Raw genomic sequence first — 17,324 nt, 5'->3', positions numbered from 1 at the left:
ATAGAAATTGAATGAATGAATGAATGAAATGAATGAATGCATGAGTGAGAGTGTTTCACCCACACAGTCAGGATGCTGCCCTATGTCTCTTGCTTTTCTCTTCTCCCTGGTCTCTTTCATCCATCCCATTCCAGTATATTTATACTGTGTGAGTAAGAATCTCCCAGCACATACACTACCCCTTCATCCATATTCTGGATAACGTAACTTATTTTTTAAAGACTATCATTGAGAAATCATTTGGGAAAGTGTATACATATTTATTGCTTATTTTCAGTGAACATCCTACATTTGTGAATAGAAATGCATTGCTTGTGTGTAATAAATGTAATTAAACATTATGAGGCTGTTCTCATGACCAGCCTAAACCAGGCTAGGGCAGCCCAGCCTGGGTTAGGCTGATGGTGAGAAGTGGTGGGATCCCTGCGGATCCCTCCACTTCTCACCTGGCTTACCCTCCCAACCAACCTGGATGTTAGCTGAGGTTAAGGGTGCAAGTGCACCCTTAACCCATCTGCTGGGTATTGTGCATCTCGTCAGGCTGAGTTCAGCCTTAGGAGACACAGGGAATCCCCCAATGGAACCATGCACATGGCACAGTGCGTTGTGGGATATGGGCAGCAGGAACAATGAGTTCCGGCTGGAGATCCCTCCACACTCCTTCATGGAGCGTGAAATGTGTGCGCACACAGGAGGCACACTGAAGATGGTCCACTTGGTCATCTGGGGGGTAGTTAAATTGAAAGCAGCCTTCCCCCCCCCCCCCGTGCCCTCCCCAGCAAAAGAGACTCAGACAACAACAGTAGTGTTTCACCTACAATGACTAGTTTATTGAGGAACAACTAGTTCTTCCCTCTATCCTCGCCCCTTTTCTGGTGCAGTCCTTTGGAGAGGTTCTACAATCTGTGTTTTCTTCACCCAGGAGTGCAGTGCTTATCCCCTTCTTCTTGGATCAGGCATCTTGCAGGGTCCCTGTTACATCACAGTGAACACCATCTGTTTCCCCCAGGAAGTCTTCCTCTCAGGGCTTCCGCTCCTCTTAGGAAGACTCCTCTGCCTCCTGGTAATTTCTCAGCCTGTGCTCTTCTAGCTGCCTCCTCTGCTTTAGGCTTCCTTGTGCACCAGCCAGCAGCTTGCCTCTCGTGCTCTAGAGCAGTGTTTCTCAAACTTTTTGGAGTCAAGGACCGCTAAATTCTTCGTGCAGAGTTTCAAGGACCGTTACATTCTTCATGCGCAGTTTCCCGGACCAGCAGTTAGTAAAGGGGTTGGTTTCAAGTCTGTCTATCTATCTATCTATCAGACTTCTATACTGCCCCAAACATGCATCTCTGGGCAGTTTAGAATGAAAATAATATAAGCATTAAAATAATTAAATTTGGAATCTTTTGCAAACATGGAATATTAGGGGTTCTTAACCTTGGGTCCCTCAGTTAAACTCCCATAACCCCCAACAACAATGGCATTTGGCCATTATGGCTGGGGATTATGGGAGTAGAAGTCCACCAACGTCTGGGTACCCAAGGTTGAGAACCCCTGAATCTAAAAGCCTGGGTGAACAAATTTGTCTCCAGTATGTCTTCAGTATGTGTGGGGTGGGGGTGGAGGTGCTTCTGATTACTCAGTGGAGAGGGTATGTTGGGCCATTAGAAAAATTCAAAAGCTACATGGGGCCAATGAAAACAACATACAAGCAAGCCCCACTGATGCAAAAGGGAAACAGCGTTCCCTCTCAAGGCGCCTCGACCACAACAGGCAGCTGGGTTTCAATCAACCAACCTTTGGCTGCAAATAATGAGCATGCAAGAACCAGCAGCCCTTCAAGTGGCGCCCACTGCCATACTTTTTCCTCCATGCCCCCGCACCGCATACAGTTTGAAGCTGTAAAGATAGGGAATAAGATAGCTGTAGGAAGATCTCAGCAGCACATGGAGACAAGGCACAAGAAGGGTTCCATGCCTCCATGATACTCTTCCTCTTCCGTGCCATGTGCAAAATTGAGGAAGTGAGTGCCTTGATTTCAGTTGGGGGGTGGGGTTTGACCCCCAGTCAGGGACCGGCACTCAAGCCTTCGGGGACCGGCAGCGGTCCAGGGACCGGTGGTTGAGAAACACTGCTCTAGAGAGCTGACCCTCTTCTGCTCTTGAGGCTCCTTTTTATCTTCCTCTTTACTGCCCTGCCCATACAAAATCGGTAAGCAGGCTGCTTTCCCCAGCTTGGCTAGGTGTGCTTGATGGGCCAGGCGGGTGGGGGGACTGTTCGTTTTCCAAGGTGTGGTAGGTCATCCTGCAGAATGGGTTGTGGACTGAGCGAACAGGACTAGAACCACAAGTGAAACTAGGCGAGCTTCCTGTGTCCATGAGGCACCAAATCCCAGTTCCAGTCCTGTCTTGCTCCGAGCTGCAGGATTGCGAAAGAGCTCTGTAGATCTTTGCTTTTTTCAGGCTAGCTTTACTTCTTAAGTCCACCCCCCCCCCCGCTTCTCCTTTGTTACTATCTCTGGGTGGAGCTGTCCCATACTGGAGATATGCTCTGTTACTTCCCCTCCAAGGAGCCCAGGCAGTAGGGAGAGGCAGGGCAGTGCTTATGGAGCCACCTTCCAGGCCCAAGCGGCCCCGTTCTGCCTCTCCCTTATGGTGGGCCCGTGTCTTCTAGTATTGAAGAACAGCCGGGCACCATTGACAGAAAGGCCTCCCAAAAGGCCAAGCATTGCTCTGACCGACCACCGAAGCGAAGAAAGGAGAACATACGGAGCTTTCTGCAGTGCGGCTCTGCAGGCAGCTTCACACTCAGGCTGTCTATGCTCAGCACCTGCCCTACCACTTTCCTCCAGCTGTTGAAGAACACAGGGATGCCGCTTCTCATTGCTGGTCTCGCACCTCTGCCCCAGTCTACTCTGGGGGAGAGGAAATCAGGATTGCCATGCTTTCTCCCCAAAGCCCAGCATCTCACTCCTCCCGGTGCCATTGCTGTGGCTTTCACACCATCGCCTTGTTCTAATCTGGGGCAGAGGGAACCGGCATTGCCACTCTTTCCCTCCAAAGCCCAGCCACTCATTCCTCACAGAACTATTGTTGCAGCTTTCACACCACCACCTCAATCTACTCTGGGGAAGGGGGAACTGGCATTGCTGTGCTTTCCCCTGAAGCCCAGCCAGTGCTCTGACGGGGCCTCCAGCAAGCAGATCCCTGGATCAGGCCCTAGTGCCTGACTCCCTGGAGGACCCACAACTGCAGCAGCCTGCACCACTGGCCATTATGGCAGCCATTCCTATAGATACTGTGAGTACTGCAACTCTGCTCCCTCCAAGGCCACCAGAGGACCACTTACCTAAAGACACGAAATGGCTGGTAGACTGTATCACCAAGGAGTGCCTTTCTCCTTGCACCCCTCCGCTGCCACTGTCTGTCCCATTCAGTCCTACAGCCTCAGCCTAGGCACCCTCGGGGCCCATCCCATCCATCATTGAGAGGCTATTCCTCAGGGGGAGGGGGCGCTTCGTACCCAGACTGGCGGGTCCAAGCACAAAGGCGGGCTTCTCGTTCTTCTTCCTTGGAAGATACACCACCTACTCTCAACAGACCAGTGCCACATCCACGGCTGCCTCATCATCTAGACAGACCACCTTCACCTGTGCCAGCTCCTACTTCCCCAGTGCTGCTAGCACCGCCTTCTTACCTGTGCTGCCACCCTTACTACCAATCCAGCAATCCCTCTTGCTGGCTCAGACTCCACTTATTCAGGCTCTTTAGCCCTAGGTAAGGACAGGGCCATAGCTCAGTGATGGAGTATCTGCCTTGCTTGCAGAAGGTCCCAGGTTTAGTCTCTCCCATCTTCAGGTAGGGCTGAAACCTCGAAGAGCTGCTGCCAGTCATTTATTTGTCTGAGTCTGAGTTGTCTGAGTCTCTTTTTTATCTATCTATCTATCTATCTATCTATCTATCTATCTATCTATCTATCTATCTTGTACACTGCCCCAAACTTTCATCTCTGGGTAGTTAACAATAGCATAAAACAAGTTAAAATATATACAAAAACTTAAAACAATTTAACAATTTAAATTGCAGACAAGACTGCGCAAGATGACCCCAGGATTTGACTCAGTATAAGGCAGCTTCCTATGTTTCACATTCAGGATTCATACAAAGAGGAGGGAGAGTTGTCTGATGAGGCAATGGTGCTCAAGCCCCCATTTCTTCTTGCCTTTTCATGTTCTTGGATTTCAAGGCTCCCCGCACTAAAACTATGCAGGCTAGTAATGTTGAATCTCCTGCAGACAACTCACACACCAGCTCTGCCTTGGGTCAGAGTGTGTTTCCCTCTTTGTCAGTTCCCTCAGCTATGGTGCCTCTTCGTCTGCTTTTCTATAATGTAATGGTCATTGAATGGAATGCCCCAGTGTAGTGGATTAAAGCCTTTGTCTCAGAGCAAGCCCACATGAGGGAAAGAAATGCTGAATCATCCCTGCTTGAGCTGCCTGGCTAGGCTTTTTCTAAAACTATTCTATATTCCTGGTAGGTTTAAAAGGCTGACACTACCACTCCTCTTATCGACAGAGCTTGAACCTCCCTAGATCTTGGGGTGGAATCCCAGGGCAAACTCTTTATTTTGCTCTTGGGCAAGTACAAAAATCTTCCACGTGCAAGCCTGCACATTATGGGAAAACGGATAGCTGCTGAACATCTGAGGACGTGTTTGCACCAGAGAACTCTCACCTTTGACCCTCCTCCTTTCCTGAGTTAAAAACCAACTCGGAGAGGCTTGTAAAAAGAAAAGACTTTAAAAAACAGTTTTATTCAGTTACTGTAGCCTGCTGCCGTCTGAGGCTTTCTCAGCTCTAAATACAACTAAGATACTTAATAGGTTGCAAAAATTGGTTGTCTTTATGCATGCTTAAATGTTTATAGAGTCTTTTGCAACACCCTAGGTAGGATGGATGTAGGCTAGTGTTTCTTATTTTAATTATGTTACAGGTAAACAATAATATAACAGTATCAGGAATATGCAAAACACACACACCAAAGAAATATAACTTTCCTGATGCAAAGTCTGACTAAATGAACTTTCCCCTGAATAAATCTTCCCAAAGCCCAGGCTTCCTTTTCCTTGAACTCACCAAACTCCAGATGAGAAATCAAGCCTCCTGCCCTCCTATCTTTCAAGGATCTGCAGAATCATTCTCCTGCAGCCAGCCGCCATGGCCATCTGTCCTTCTCTAACAAAGAAACTTCATTCTTCCTCGCAACAATTATCTAGGTCCCACCCACCTGGTGTACTGATTGGCTGAACCCTGAAGTCACTTCTGGTTAACTCTTTAGGGGGATAGGGAAGTCTGATATCTACACCTGATTTTCACTAAGCCAGTGGGTGGGTGTCAACAGAAGTTGTACTCTATTCCACAGGATGTTATGTCTCTCATACCTTAGCTGTCCCCCTGCTGCACACCCAGGGGGCCTAGCTGGTTTTGGGTGCAGTCCTGAATAAGGATGGGCAAGACTACGTAAAAATTCAAGAGGACAAAAAATGTGGTTCCTCCTTCCAAAGGCTCATGATGCTTTGGCCACAGCAATAAGAGCGGTGACCACAAATTCACCAGGGCCTCTGTCCTCTGGGCAAAAGAATTACTCCAACTCATTCATCCAGAGAATGCTAAGCTGTGCCAAGGCATCAATCAATTGGCCAAAGCCACAGCCCTTATGGCAGGTTTCCATTCTGGATTGCATTTAGCATGCTCCCAGAGCTCTGGATCTAAGCATGGCCATTCTCAGATGCCCCTGGCTGAAACACCAGAATATGTATTCACACTCCAAATTGAATCTCGCCTCGGGCCCTTTCACAGGGATGAAGTTTTTCGAGGATTCTCTGGAGCCTATACTAGTTGCAGCCGTGGATAAGAAGAAGGCCATGCCTTCTGGATGCAAAAATCTTCATAAACTTTTTGAAATAATCCTCCCTCCATTTAGAACATTCATAGGTACAGTTGGAAACCAATACAGAGACAACCAGGCACCCAACTGCAGACCCAAAAGTAACCAGTTGCATCAGTGGACCAGAGGACTTGACAGGCCCCAGACCTCACATGCCTTCACTTTCCCTTGCCCTCTACCTATCCAGAAACAATTACTCAGCCCCAGTCGGGGCCAGACTTCTCTTTGACACGGAGGGGTGCTCCACCACATTCAACTGCTGGGTTCTTCCCACCATTTCCAAGGGATACTCTCTCGATCCCCCACCTCCATCTCTTCATCATCTCTCTCAAAACCAGGAATCTGGAAAAACATCTTCCGATGAGTCAGGCCATTCTTCACCTGTCCCAGATTTGTGCTATAGAGACGTTCTTGGAGGGCAGTCCTGGATTTCAAGCATCTGAACCACTACATAGCCAAGGAAAATTTTGCATGGAATTTCTCCAAACCATCAAAGATGGTCAGACCCTATGACTTTTTAGCCTCCATAGATCTTCAGAGGTATATCTTCATGTCACCTGGTTCATCGGAAGTTTCTTAGATCCAGTAATGACTGCCAACACTTTGGGTACAGGGCCCTATCCTTCGGCCTCTCTTCACCACCCGGTCATCGTTCTGCCTTGCTTTTTGTTTCCTTTCATTCTTATTGGGTACCAAGATTTCAAAGTCTACTCTGTCCAGGTGGATTTGAGGCAGCATCATTTTTGCCTAAGAGTCCCTCGAGCTACCAGTGCTGCAGGGCTTCATGGCTCTTTCTACTCTCAGTGCTTCAAATATCAGCAGTTTTCTCAGCTCACACACAGCTTCTGGAAATCTGTAAAGTGGTGACCTTTTCATACATCACTCCTTTCATGAAATGTTATGAAATCACTTCACTCCACTCCATACAGGCGGTCCTTGGTTGTATGGTCCTAGATACATCCTCTCCAACTCTTACTACTCACTGCTTGGGCACATCCCAAGATTCTGCAGGATGACCTCCTACATTATGGAAAAAGAAACATTGATCTTACTGTGAAGGGTTCTTTTTCACAGTGTACAGAGGTCATCTGTCCCACCCATGGATGTATCTTCTCTGTCTGGGTGCTGGGACTCAGTGTTTGGGTAGTGACAACTCCCAGGGTGTACAGTTATTAGGCATATGTATCCTCTTCTTTGTTCTTGCTCGTTATTTTTTTGCTCTGTTTGTCTCCAAATAAGCCTTCTCTCTTTTTTCCTCTGAGCTACTCTACGCAACAGTCCCGGAACTGGGATTTGGTGCCTCATGGACACAGGAAGCTAGCCTAGTTTCACTTTTGGTCCTAGTCCTGTCTGCAAGGAGCATGCTCAGTCCACAACCCATTCTTCAGGATGACCTCTGTACACTGGGAAAAAGAACCCTTCACGGTAAGACCAATGTTTTGTTCTTTTTGCTTAATCATCCACTAGCCAGCTGCTCCCAAGCAGGTATCCACCTCACAGATATATGTTGGGGGGTTGTATTTAGGGATGTGCATGGAACCAGGCGGGGGCAATTCGATGGTGCCGGGGGTGCTGTTCTAAGAGCGGGGGAGGGTGCATTTACCCCTCCCTCCGCTCTTCCCCCACCAGCACTACTTTATTCTGAAGTTAATCAGGGCGGCAGAGTACCTCCCTGCTGCCCCATTGCCCCTGTTGTCAGGATACAACCGAAAGTATCCACTGTGCCTGTGCACGCCAGGACAGGCACATGCATGCCATGCCGTTGTGTGCCTGTGCCTGATGTGCGCATCTGACGTACGCGCAGAGGCACAGCGGATACTTCCAATTGTATCCGGACAACAGGGGCAATGGGGCAGCAGGGAGATACTCTGCTGCCCTAATTGAGGGAGGCCCCAATCAACTTCAGAATAAAGGAGTACCGGTGGTGGAGGAGCGGAGGGAGGGGTAAAGGCTCCCTCCTCCACTCTTCAAGCAGCACCCCCGGTGCCATCGAACTGGCAGAACCAGCCGCCTTTTGAACCGGTTCGGAGGCCCATAAAGGTCCTCTGAACCGGTTCCATGAATATCCCTAGTTGTATTAGACTAAGATATTATGGCAGTGGCAGAAGAGGTAAAGTATTTTATGGACATTCTAGGAAACAATTATCATTCATACTCAGTGAAATGAGATGTTACTAGAATAGCTGGGAAAGGAAGGAAGGAAGGAAGGAAGGAAGATTCCAGAAACCATGGTGATTGAAATGGCAAAAATATAATGCTGGTTGAAGGGTCTCTACTCTATTTTATGATTTATTTTATTAACGGTAACAGATCTTTTTTACTATGTTAGAAGAAGTCATGCCAGCAATTTCCAATTATGAACATGTGTATGTGGCCTCCTCCAGGGTCCTTTAGGCCAGGGCATGAGGAATTGTTAACCTACCTCTGCAAAATGGAAAAGGAATTCATCATAGACAGGCATTTTATGGAATGTATCATAGACAGGCAGGAACAGAAAGATCCTCAGAAGTTTATGAGATTTAAGATCCTCTGAAATCTGCAGGATTCACTAAAATAAAATAAATTTACCTGATTAGATTAGATTAGATTAGATTAGATGAATGCTCGTGGAGTATTCTATATAAAGAGACTCTTCCATTTTTTTTTCTAAGCAAATATTTCATCATCTTAATTGCTCAGACATTTGTTAGCCTGAAAACCATGCTCAAGATGTGAGAAAAAAGGATGGTTTTGTTTCTGTTTATTTATTTATTCTATTTATTTATTTGATTTATATAAAATTCATATTTATGTAAATCAAATTTATTTATTTGATTTATATCTGTTTATGCCAGACTTAATTATGTCCATTGAAAATAAGTGAGATGGTTTTAGGTGTGCCTGCAAAGAAGTGGGATGACATTCTGCCTCTCACTGAGCACTCCCTAAAAATATATTGGCTGACATCCAGACTATGTTGCACTAGCACAACCAGAGAAGTTGAGTGCACTTAAGATTTTTGCAGAGCTGCACAAAGTTGCACTCCACAACCACAAGTAAGACAGCTTCTCTGGCATGTATGCAAGGTTATGCAACCTGTTGTGCAACTGGCTGCACAATGCATTATGCAACATGTGTAATCTCTTGTGCAACTTGTCAATATCTTCTGCTAATGAAAAACTAGTGGAAGAAATGTCCTTTTCTTTGTGTGTCATCCTTACATTGCATCCTTAAGCACAGGAATGTAAGTTTTGGGCATTATACAAATATGTTAAATAAAGAAGTAAGTAAGTATAACAGCATTATGCTAGTGCAATGCTAGTCCTGATGTTGACCACGGATTCTGATGTGGTTTACCATATCAAAATGCAAATGTGAGACAACTTGTTTGAATGGCCTTCCATGTTACAGTTTCCCTATCTGTGAAAAGTAGAGATGTGCACGGAACTGGCTGACCGGTTCGGTTTGAGTCCAGACCGGACTTGGACCTGACCAGCCAAGTCCGGTCCAGCCTCCATCGACACCCCCCCCCCCCGACACACACAAACACCGGTCCAGTCCAGACACGTTCGCAATTTTAAAAATAAATAAATGAATGAATTTTAAGTAACTTTAGCCTCTTCGGGGGGCTTCCTGTATGCTGCCGGGGGGGGGGTCCACGAAGGTTCCCCTCCCCCGTCAGGCTCTGAAGTCACCATTGCAGCCTGGGAAATTGATCATTTTCAGCCGATTCGGGCCTCTGTAGTGTGCAGCAGCAGCCATTTTGGCCCCTGCAATGCATGCGTAAATGACCCCTGTGAGCCCTGGCATGACCCAGGGCCTCGCAGAGGTCATTTGCACATGCGCAGTGGCCATTTTGTAAAAAACAAAATGGCTGCCGCACATGCACAAATGATCTCTGCGAGGCCAAGGGTTATGCCAGGGCTCACAGGGGTCATTTGCACATGCATTGCAGGGGGCAAAATGGCCGCTGCTGCACACTACAGAGGCCCAAACAGGCCGAAAATGATCAATTTCCCGGGCTGCGGCGGTGACTTCATAGGCTGGTGGGGGGAGGGGAAACCTTTGTGGGAAACCCCACCCCACCCTCCACAGCATACAAGAAGCCCCCCAAAGGGGCTAAAGCTACTTTAAATTGATTTTTAAAAAAAAATTAAAATCTGTGAACATGTAGGTTCGGTTCCGGTCCGGATGGAACCGGTGTGTGTGTGTGGGGTGGGTGTTCGGTTCGATCCCAAACCTCCAGACCTTCGAACCACCAGACCTGTTCGCACATCCCTAGTGAAAAGTTAACACTCCAGGAAGGAGGCTGAAGCCACAAACTGTCATCCACATGCATATTGCATTTACCAATCTATATTTACCAGGGGCATGATTTTCTGGAACCTGGAAAAGCACTGTTTCCATTTTTCAAATTTATTTATTTATTTATTTATTCGTTCATTTTTTATTATTTTAATTATCATATTTCTATACCGCCTGATATAGACATCTGTAGGCTGTGTACAAAATTTAAAATATTTTAAAGTCACAGATTAAAATACATGACAATAAAAACAATAGACTAAAATAGTTATTAAAACAAGTTTTTAAAATCATTAAAAATTAATTATAATTAAAAGCCTGTGAAAACAGGAGAGTTTATAGGTTCTTCCTGAAAACAAACAGAGTAGGAGATGTTCTTATTTCAGTAGAGTGCATATTCCAAAGCCCTGGGGCAGCCAGAGAGAAAGCCCGGTCATGGGTCACCACCAAATGAGCCGGTGGCATCTGTAACCGGACCTCTCCAGAAGATCATAACAGGTGGCAGGGTTTATGACAAAGGAGGTGCTCTTTTAAGTACCCTGGACCTGAACTGTTAAGGGCTTTATAGGTAAGAACCAGGACTTTGTATTTCACCCAGAAACTTATTGGCACTCAGTGCACTTCTTTCAAAATTAGTGTCATGTGGTCATTCACTTCTAGAGGTCATTCACCTCTAGAAATGGGTGTAGCTGACGTATCAGCTACGTATCAGAGGTCATTCACCTCTAGAAATGGACGTAGCTGACGTATCAGCCGCAGCTGATAAAAAGTGCTCCTGGCCACCGCCTCAACCTGAGAAACCAGGGAGAGCTTTGGGTCCAGGAGCACTCCCTAGCAATGTACCTGATCTTTCAGGGGTTGTGTAACCCCATCCAGAACAGGCATCTCTAAACCATCTCTCAAGTCCTGGCCCCCCACAGTCAGTACCTCCGTCTTATTTGGATTCAACTTCAGTTTGTTATCCCTCATCCAGCCCATTACTTCCTCCAGGCAGGCATTTAGGGAAGATTTTTGCCTTTTGTAGATACCTTTTAAAAACCTTGTTACTGTGAATTCCCAAAGTTGTCATTCAGTGTGGTTTTTAATGTGGGGTCCACCCGATGTTACTAAACTACAAATGTGGCTGGGGATGCTGGGAGTTGTAGTTCAGCAGCATCTAGTGGACCCCATGTTAAGAATCCCTGCTCTAGAGGTTAAGTCTTCAAAAGGGGCTGGATGTACCTTGCATCTAGTGCAGACATAGGGAAATGAAAGTGCATGAACACTAAGATACTACAGAGTGTATAGCCTGCCATTTCACATCATGTAACTGCTGAGGTCTATTTTGGACTGCTGACAACATACACAATGCTTTGTTAATATATCTTAAAACAAGAGAGGATACTGAGGTACATTTTGATAGTCGAAGGAAATGCTGCAAACCACCAGAAATAGTGACTGGCATTCAGACTGAGGCAGTGTTTACGTAATGAACAAACTTGCACTAGTGCAAGAAGATCACATCATTGTGCTAAAAAAATAGGATTTGTGGAATTGCACTATAGTGCGATAGTGCTCTTGCACCAAAGTTCCTGTTAAAACAAAGGAGGTGGCCCACAGGTTGTGTGGCTGTTGTGCAAGTGCATGCATGCTTGCAGTAGCACAACACTAGACTGCAACACACGCTCCAGAATGAGCGTAAGTAACCAGTGCAGCGTCCTTCCACAGGTATCTAGTCCGGATGTCAGCCAGTGGAAAGAAGGATTTGTGTTGTAAGTTTAGCAGATAAGAAATATATGTAAGACTTTAGTCAGCACAGGCATATATTTAACTGGAACCCCTGCTAACTTGGCAAAGAGGCAGGCACCTTTTAACTTGGTGATTCTCTTTATTTAGCAGGGGGAGAGTAACTGGCCCTATCCACCCCCAGCACAGTACCTCCAGTGTCTGATGCTGGTGTCTATCCTGTTTCTTTTTAGACTGTGAGCCCTTTGGGGACAGGGATCCATCTTATTTGTTGTTTCTCTGTGTAAACCACCCTGAGCCGTTTTTGGAAGGGTGGTACAGAAATGGAACAAATAAATAAAATATATCTAGGGGAGAGTTCACCCCTTCCCTGGCAGCCCCTCACATGCCAGCCACGCCCGCTGCATGTGATGTCACACACAGGGGGCATGTCCAGCATCCAGAGAGGGGCCAGTGTGGCCCTCCAGAGCACATCAGCCAGCCAAAAAATGCCCAGCCTACAATGAAGCTGGCTGGAAATCAAGCCAGACTGGAGGCCAGTGGGGGCAGAGGGAAGTGGCGCTCAGGAGCTGGGAGGCTCAGATTCCTTGAACCCGTCTGCCCAATCATAGCTCTGTCCCTGAGGCAGCACTGTTTCTTCTTGCAGCTAATGAAAAAGCAAGAGAGGTATTTAATAATTTCTCCGCTCCATTACAAGACAGAGACAGAAAATTCAGCTGATAAATACATTTCTTTGAACCCAGAAGATCAGTGGGATGTTGTGAAGATATTTTTAATTATCAATATTGTTTAACAGAACATTACTTCATAAAAATAAATCCACAGGTACCACCTTTAATTCACGCACCTCAGAAGGTTCCAGTGGCACTAAAGAACAAAGTTTAAAAGGTCTGTGGCACCTTCCTTCTTCATAAATATGCACAGGCTTGGCTGCGATTATCATTTACATGTTGGCATAAACCGGAAGTAATGATTCTGTGGAGCTAAACTAGCTGTTCCTGATTTGAGATCATAGAATTATTTTGTGTTTTATTTAGGATATAACATAGTTTATTTTTGCCATGATTAAATTTTAGGTGCAACCATGTGGGTCGGCAACTGAACTCACTTTTCCACCAAGCAAATGAAAAGAATTTATTGATTTAATCTATTTTTAAGGTTTTAATATCTGTTTTAATTTATTCTATATTGCTGTATATCACCCAGAGATGGAAGTTTGAGGCAATGTATAAATATAATTAAGTAAATAAATTTATTACTTTGAATTTATTACTACAAAAAACCAGATTCTTCAGGCTTAATATATGCACTAGTTACTCTTTTGATGCTATGCCTGATTTATAACATTTTTGAACATTCAGAATTCGGAATATTTGGCATTCAAAGGCCAATGAAACTCATATAAAAGTCTCCCACTGTCTGTAGAGAACTAAGTGTGGAGATTTTCATTTGAATGGTAGATACAAAGATGGTCAAAGCAGGACCTTAATGGGGGGAAAAATAGCTTCTTTTCTTTGCTATAAGAGTCCAAAAGTGGTTTTAATGTAAGGAATAATAAGTGAGAGTGAGCTATGCAACTGATAGCTGTCAAAATACTATTTTTGAGTTGGTTTTATTTCTTAAGCTGCTTCTGCTTTTCAGTGCTAAAGAGTGTGAAATTGAATATGACGCATTTTACCTTTGGGTATAGTGTACTCTAAGATGCTCAGCTAGTAGAGATGCTACCGGTTTCTACAGCAACACTAGAACTGTACCATGCATGCTTGTGTGTGATTGTATTTTGTTCTCCTTGTAGATGGAGGAGATCAAATTTAAAGACAGAGCAGTCTACATTCTGGAAAGAGAGTTAGGGGTTCAAGCCGGGCATGCTCAGAGACTTCAGCTCCAAAAGGAGGCTTTAGATGAACAACTTTCCCAGCTCAGAGAGGCTGACCGGCATCTGAGCAGTCCCAAGCGGGAACTTCCTCATGCAAGTGGTGCAGGAGACACTTCAGATCATTCAGGAAGCCCTGTAAGCACTTTCTAGTGGTTTTGCCTAAAACAAACAAATATGCCAAAATCTTGACGAGTGAGTGCACATTCAGTAAGAGATTTGACTTCAGCAGTTCAGGGGGAACCAGTTGGATGTAAGATCTAACTGGGTCACATGAAAGCTTCGGCGTTTTGTTTTGTTTTGTTTTGCTAACTCAGCTTTTTTTAAAGCCCCCCCCTGCACTTAGCTCAAACCCTTGCCTTAGCCTGAAATGCTCTCTTTGCAGACTTACCATGCAAATGCATGCCTGACTGATTAATGAGTGTATGCTAATCATCCAGGCTACTTGCCAGTATGTGTTGCAAGCAAATGTAAAATAGAATGTAATAATACTAAAATTAAAAAAAAGAGGTGGGGGGAGGAAAGGCATAACATGCCCATTTCCAGGATAATATAGTCCATTCTTAGGCATAATTGTGAATGCCAATGGAGTGCTAATCAATGCTTTTGCTTTTAGCCAATGCTCTAGAAAGTGAATGAGATACCAACTGACATGCTATTTGCTGTTTCTCTCATGCTATGCAGTCTCTTATGCCATTCAATCTGAACCCACCTTTTATACTAGCCTTCTATGTAACTATTTCACTCTTCCAGCTTCTGTATTAATTTGCTAATAATAGAGATTTTCTGCTACTGTAACATTTATTAAACTTCCTTTCATTCTTGATCCTCATCAAGATTTCTTTTTTAGTTCTGCTTAATTTAAAATGTAGACTTTCAAAAACATAAAACACAAAATCTTGTCTATCCTTTTGTTCCAAGCCTCTCCTGCACCTGTTGAATGAAGAATCCTAGCACTGTTGAATTTCCTTAGGGCAAAAATATTTATTTGTTGGCTTGAATTAAAGGGCTATACCTAAATGGTTTCAAAGATATTAAATAAACAGTTAAACGGGGGCGGGGCGGGAGTAAAGGATATGTTAATATAATGGAATTGTTCTTTCACTCAGAAAATGAGAGTGCATTTTTTATATCTATATTCATTTTCAATTTGAGTTAAACATTTCCACTTGTGGATTGGTTAAAACACAATCCAGCAATTTTAAAGTGACCCATTCAGATGCTCAGTTAGAATCACAGCTCCAACATATGCAATGGTAGAATTGCACATGCTTTTTACATTTTATATTTCAGTATTTATAATACCACATTTCCACAAGGAAATTATAGGCAGCTTACCAGTTTAAAGCACTCAGTTCAACAGTGGCATATATAGGAAACATTGCAGTAATTTTCAATGTTTTCTTCCATATTTCCAAATATAACATTTGTGACTCTGAATTTACATATGCATACTTTTTATTTTAACATTTGCCTACTCTCTTACATATCTCCTTTCTTAAATTTCTGTTGGTTTCATCTTTCAATATTAAGGCATAGATTGTGTTATTTTTATAACTAGAAATGGATGGATTCAGAAAAGGAAGAAGTTGGTGTCTGTAAAGGGCTCTAAAATATGTTTTCTATATGAACAGTTATTTGCAGTTGTTTTTTGTTGTAGGAACAGCAGTTAGACGAAAGGGATGCCCGGCGTTTCCAACTTAAAATAGCGGAATTAAGTGCAATCATCAGGAAACTGGAAGACCGGAATGCCTTACTGTCAGAGGAACGCAATGAGCTTGTAAGAAACCATGTGCTTTTCTTTTTTCACAAAGTAATTTTGGACCAAAGTATGGGGAGGAGAGCTGGTCTTCTGGTAGTGAGCATGAATTGTCCCCTTTGCTAAGTAGGGTCTGCCTTGATTAGTATTTGCTTGGGTTACTGTATATGAGCACTGTAAGATCTTCCCCCTTAGAGGATGGAGCCATCACTCAATGGAAGAGCATCTACATGCTTTCATGCATGCATAAGGTCCCAAGTTCACTCCCTGGCATCTCCAGGTAGGGCTGGGTAAGACTCCTACCTGAAACCTTAGAAAGCCACGGCCAGTCAGTGTAGACAATACTAGATGGACCAATGGTCTGACTTCAAGGGCGTAGCAAGGTTGGAGTGGGCCCAGAGACAAGATTTTAAAATGCCCCCCCCCCAAAGTCCAGGGCCTCCGCACACCCCAGGCCCCCAAGGATTTAAGTCTGATATTCCAAAATAAGTATGCTGCCTGCAAATACATTTCACTGAATACACACACACACATCACAATATATAGTGATATACATTGAGTACTATACATTTGTATTACTTTTAATGCCTAGAACACACTAGAAAGATGAATTATTAAAATGGGCCCCTCGCTGCAGATTAGCAAAGGAGATTTTCAACCATGCAGGGTGAACCTATGTTTGTTTTCTCAGAATTCTGAACAAATTCAGTCAAGTTTGATTGCAGGAGGTTTTTCACAGGAGGCTTTTAAAGCCCCTTAAGACACATCTCCTCTGGAATGGAGGTGCTGCATTCACATGTTGGCCAGATTTACCCTGAAGTCCGTGCAAGTTATTGGGGAGCAGTTCACACACAAGAAAAATAAAATAAAAGCACCACACATGCTTCACAGTTCTCACTCAGACCTTCTGGGTTGCAAAACAACTTGAACATAAGTGCATTTATAAATGAATGAATGAATAAATAAAATTAATAAAATACTGTTCCAGAAGTTTTTGCAATTTTCTGCCATGAAACAAGCCACTTATAGGACTTTTTAGATAGTTTTTTTAAGTCAGCAAATTTTCCAAGCTGTTTCAAAATAAATATTCAGAGACTTCTCGGTCCCTCCCCCCCCCATATCCAAGCCCTATGGCAAGCAGATCCCTATATATGGGGGGGGCGGGAAAGGTAACCACAAAAAGGAGTTCACACTCTACCTGGCAAATGCTGGTCTGGGTTAAGCAGGGCAGCAAGGGGTCTTCTGCTGCAGAGAACACTCTGGCTGCCTCCTCCTTCCTGGCTTGCTTGGGCCCTACTCGAGTTCAGGCTTCACTGCGGCCTACACGGAGGCCTCCGTGGAAGCCCCGCCCACCCGCCGATCAGCTGAGAGGCGGGAGAAAAGGAGCTCTTTGCAGCTTGCCTGCTGCTTCGATTGCGGGCCAGCAGAACAAGCCGGAGAGACGGCGAAGAGGGCAAGTGGCTGAGAGGCTATGGGGCTGGGCAGGGGGCAATGGGGAGTCACATGAGGTGCCTCTGGGGTGCCCCTCCAGGCAGTGGGGCCCCCAGACAACTGTCTCCCCTTGCCCTATCATTGTTACGCGCCTGTCTGACTTGGTATAAGGCAGCTTCCTGTGTTCCTATGTAACAGCATATGCCCTTCATCCATAGACCTATGGATGCTCTCTGAATACTACCTCTTGTTTCTCACAAGCTCAGAGATGACCCAAGGTATTGTGGCACTTGAGATATGGTGCCAAATGCTGCCTTGCCCCATGTCC

General features: G+C 44.9%; 1 protein-coding gene across 24 annotated transcripts in view; it reads left to right on the top strand.

Moving 5' to 3' along the window:
• Positions 1-17,324, top strand: part of JAKMIP3 (Janus kinase and microtubule interacting protein 3) — a 248,090-nt gene that overhangs the window by 135,047 nt on the left and 95,719 nt on the right. For 18 of the 24 annotated variants that reach the window (XM_053310606.1, XM_053310607.1, XM_053310604.1 and 15 more), the window contains 2 exons: positions 13,729-13,944; positions 15,467-15,586. In XM_053310606.1, coding sequence (XP_053166581.1) covers positions 13,729-13,944; positions 15,467-15,586 — 336 coding nt within the window. The remainder of the gene's footprint in view (positions 1-13,728; positions 13,945-15,466; positions 15,587-17,324) is intronic. The other 6 variants (XM_053310617.1, XM_053310616.1, XM_053310625.1 and 3 more) reach the window with 2 other exon arrangements.

The sequence above is a fragment of the Hemicordylus capensis genome, chromosome 3 (genome assembly GCF_027244095.1).
Source record: "Hemicordylus capensis ecotype Gifberg chromosome 3, rHemCap1.1.pri, whole genome shotgun sequence".
Classification (NCBI taxonomy): domain Eukaryota; kingdom Metazoa; phylum Chordata; class Lepidosauria; order Squamata; family Cordylidae; genus Hemicordylus; species Hemicordylus capensis.
This window is presented reverse-complemented; position numbering and strand designations above follow the sequence as displayed.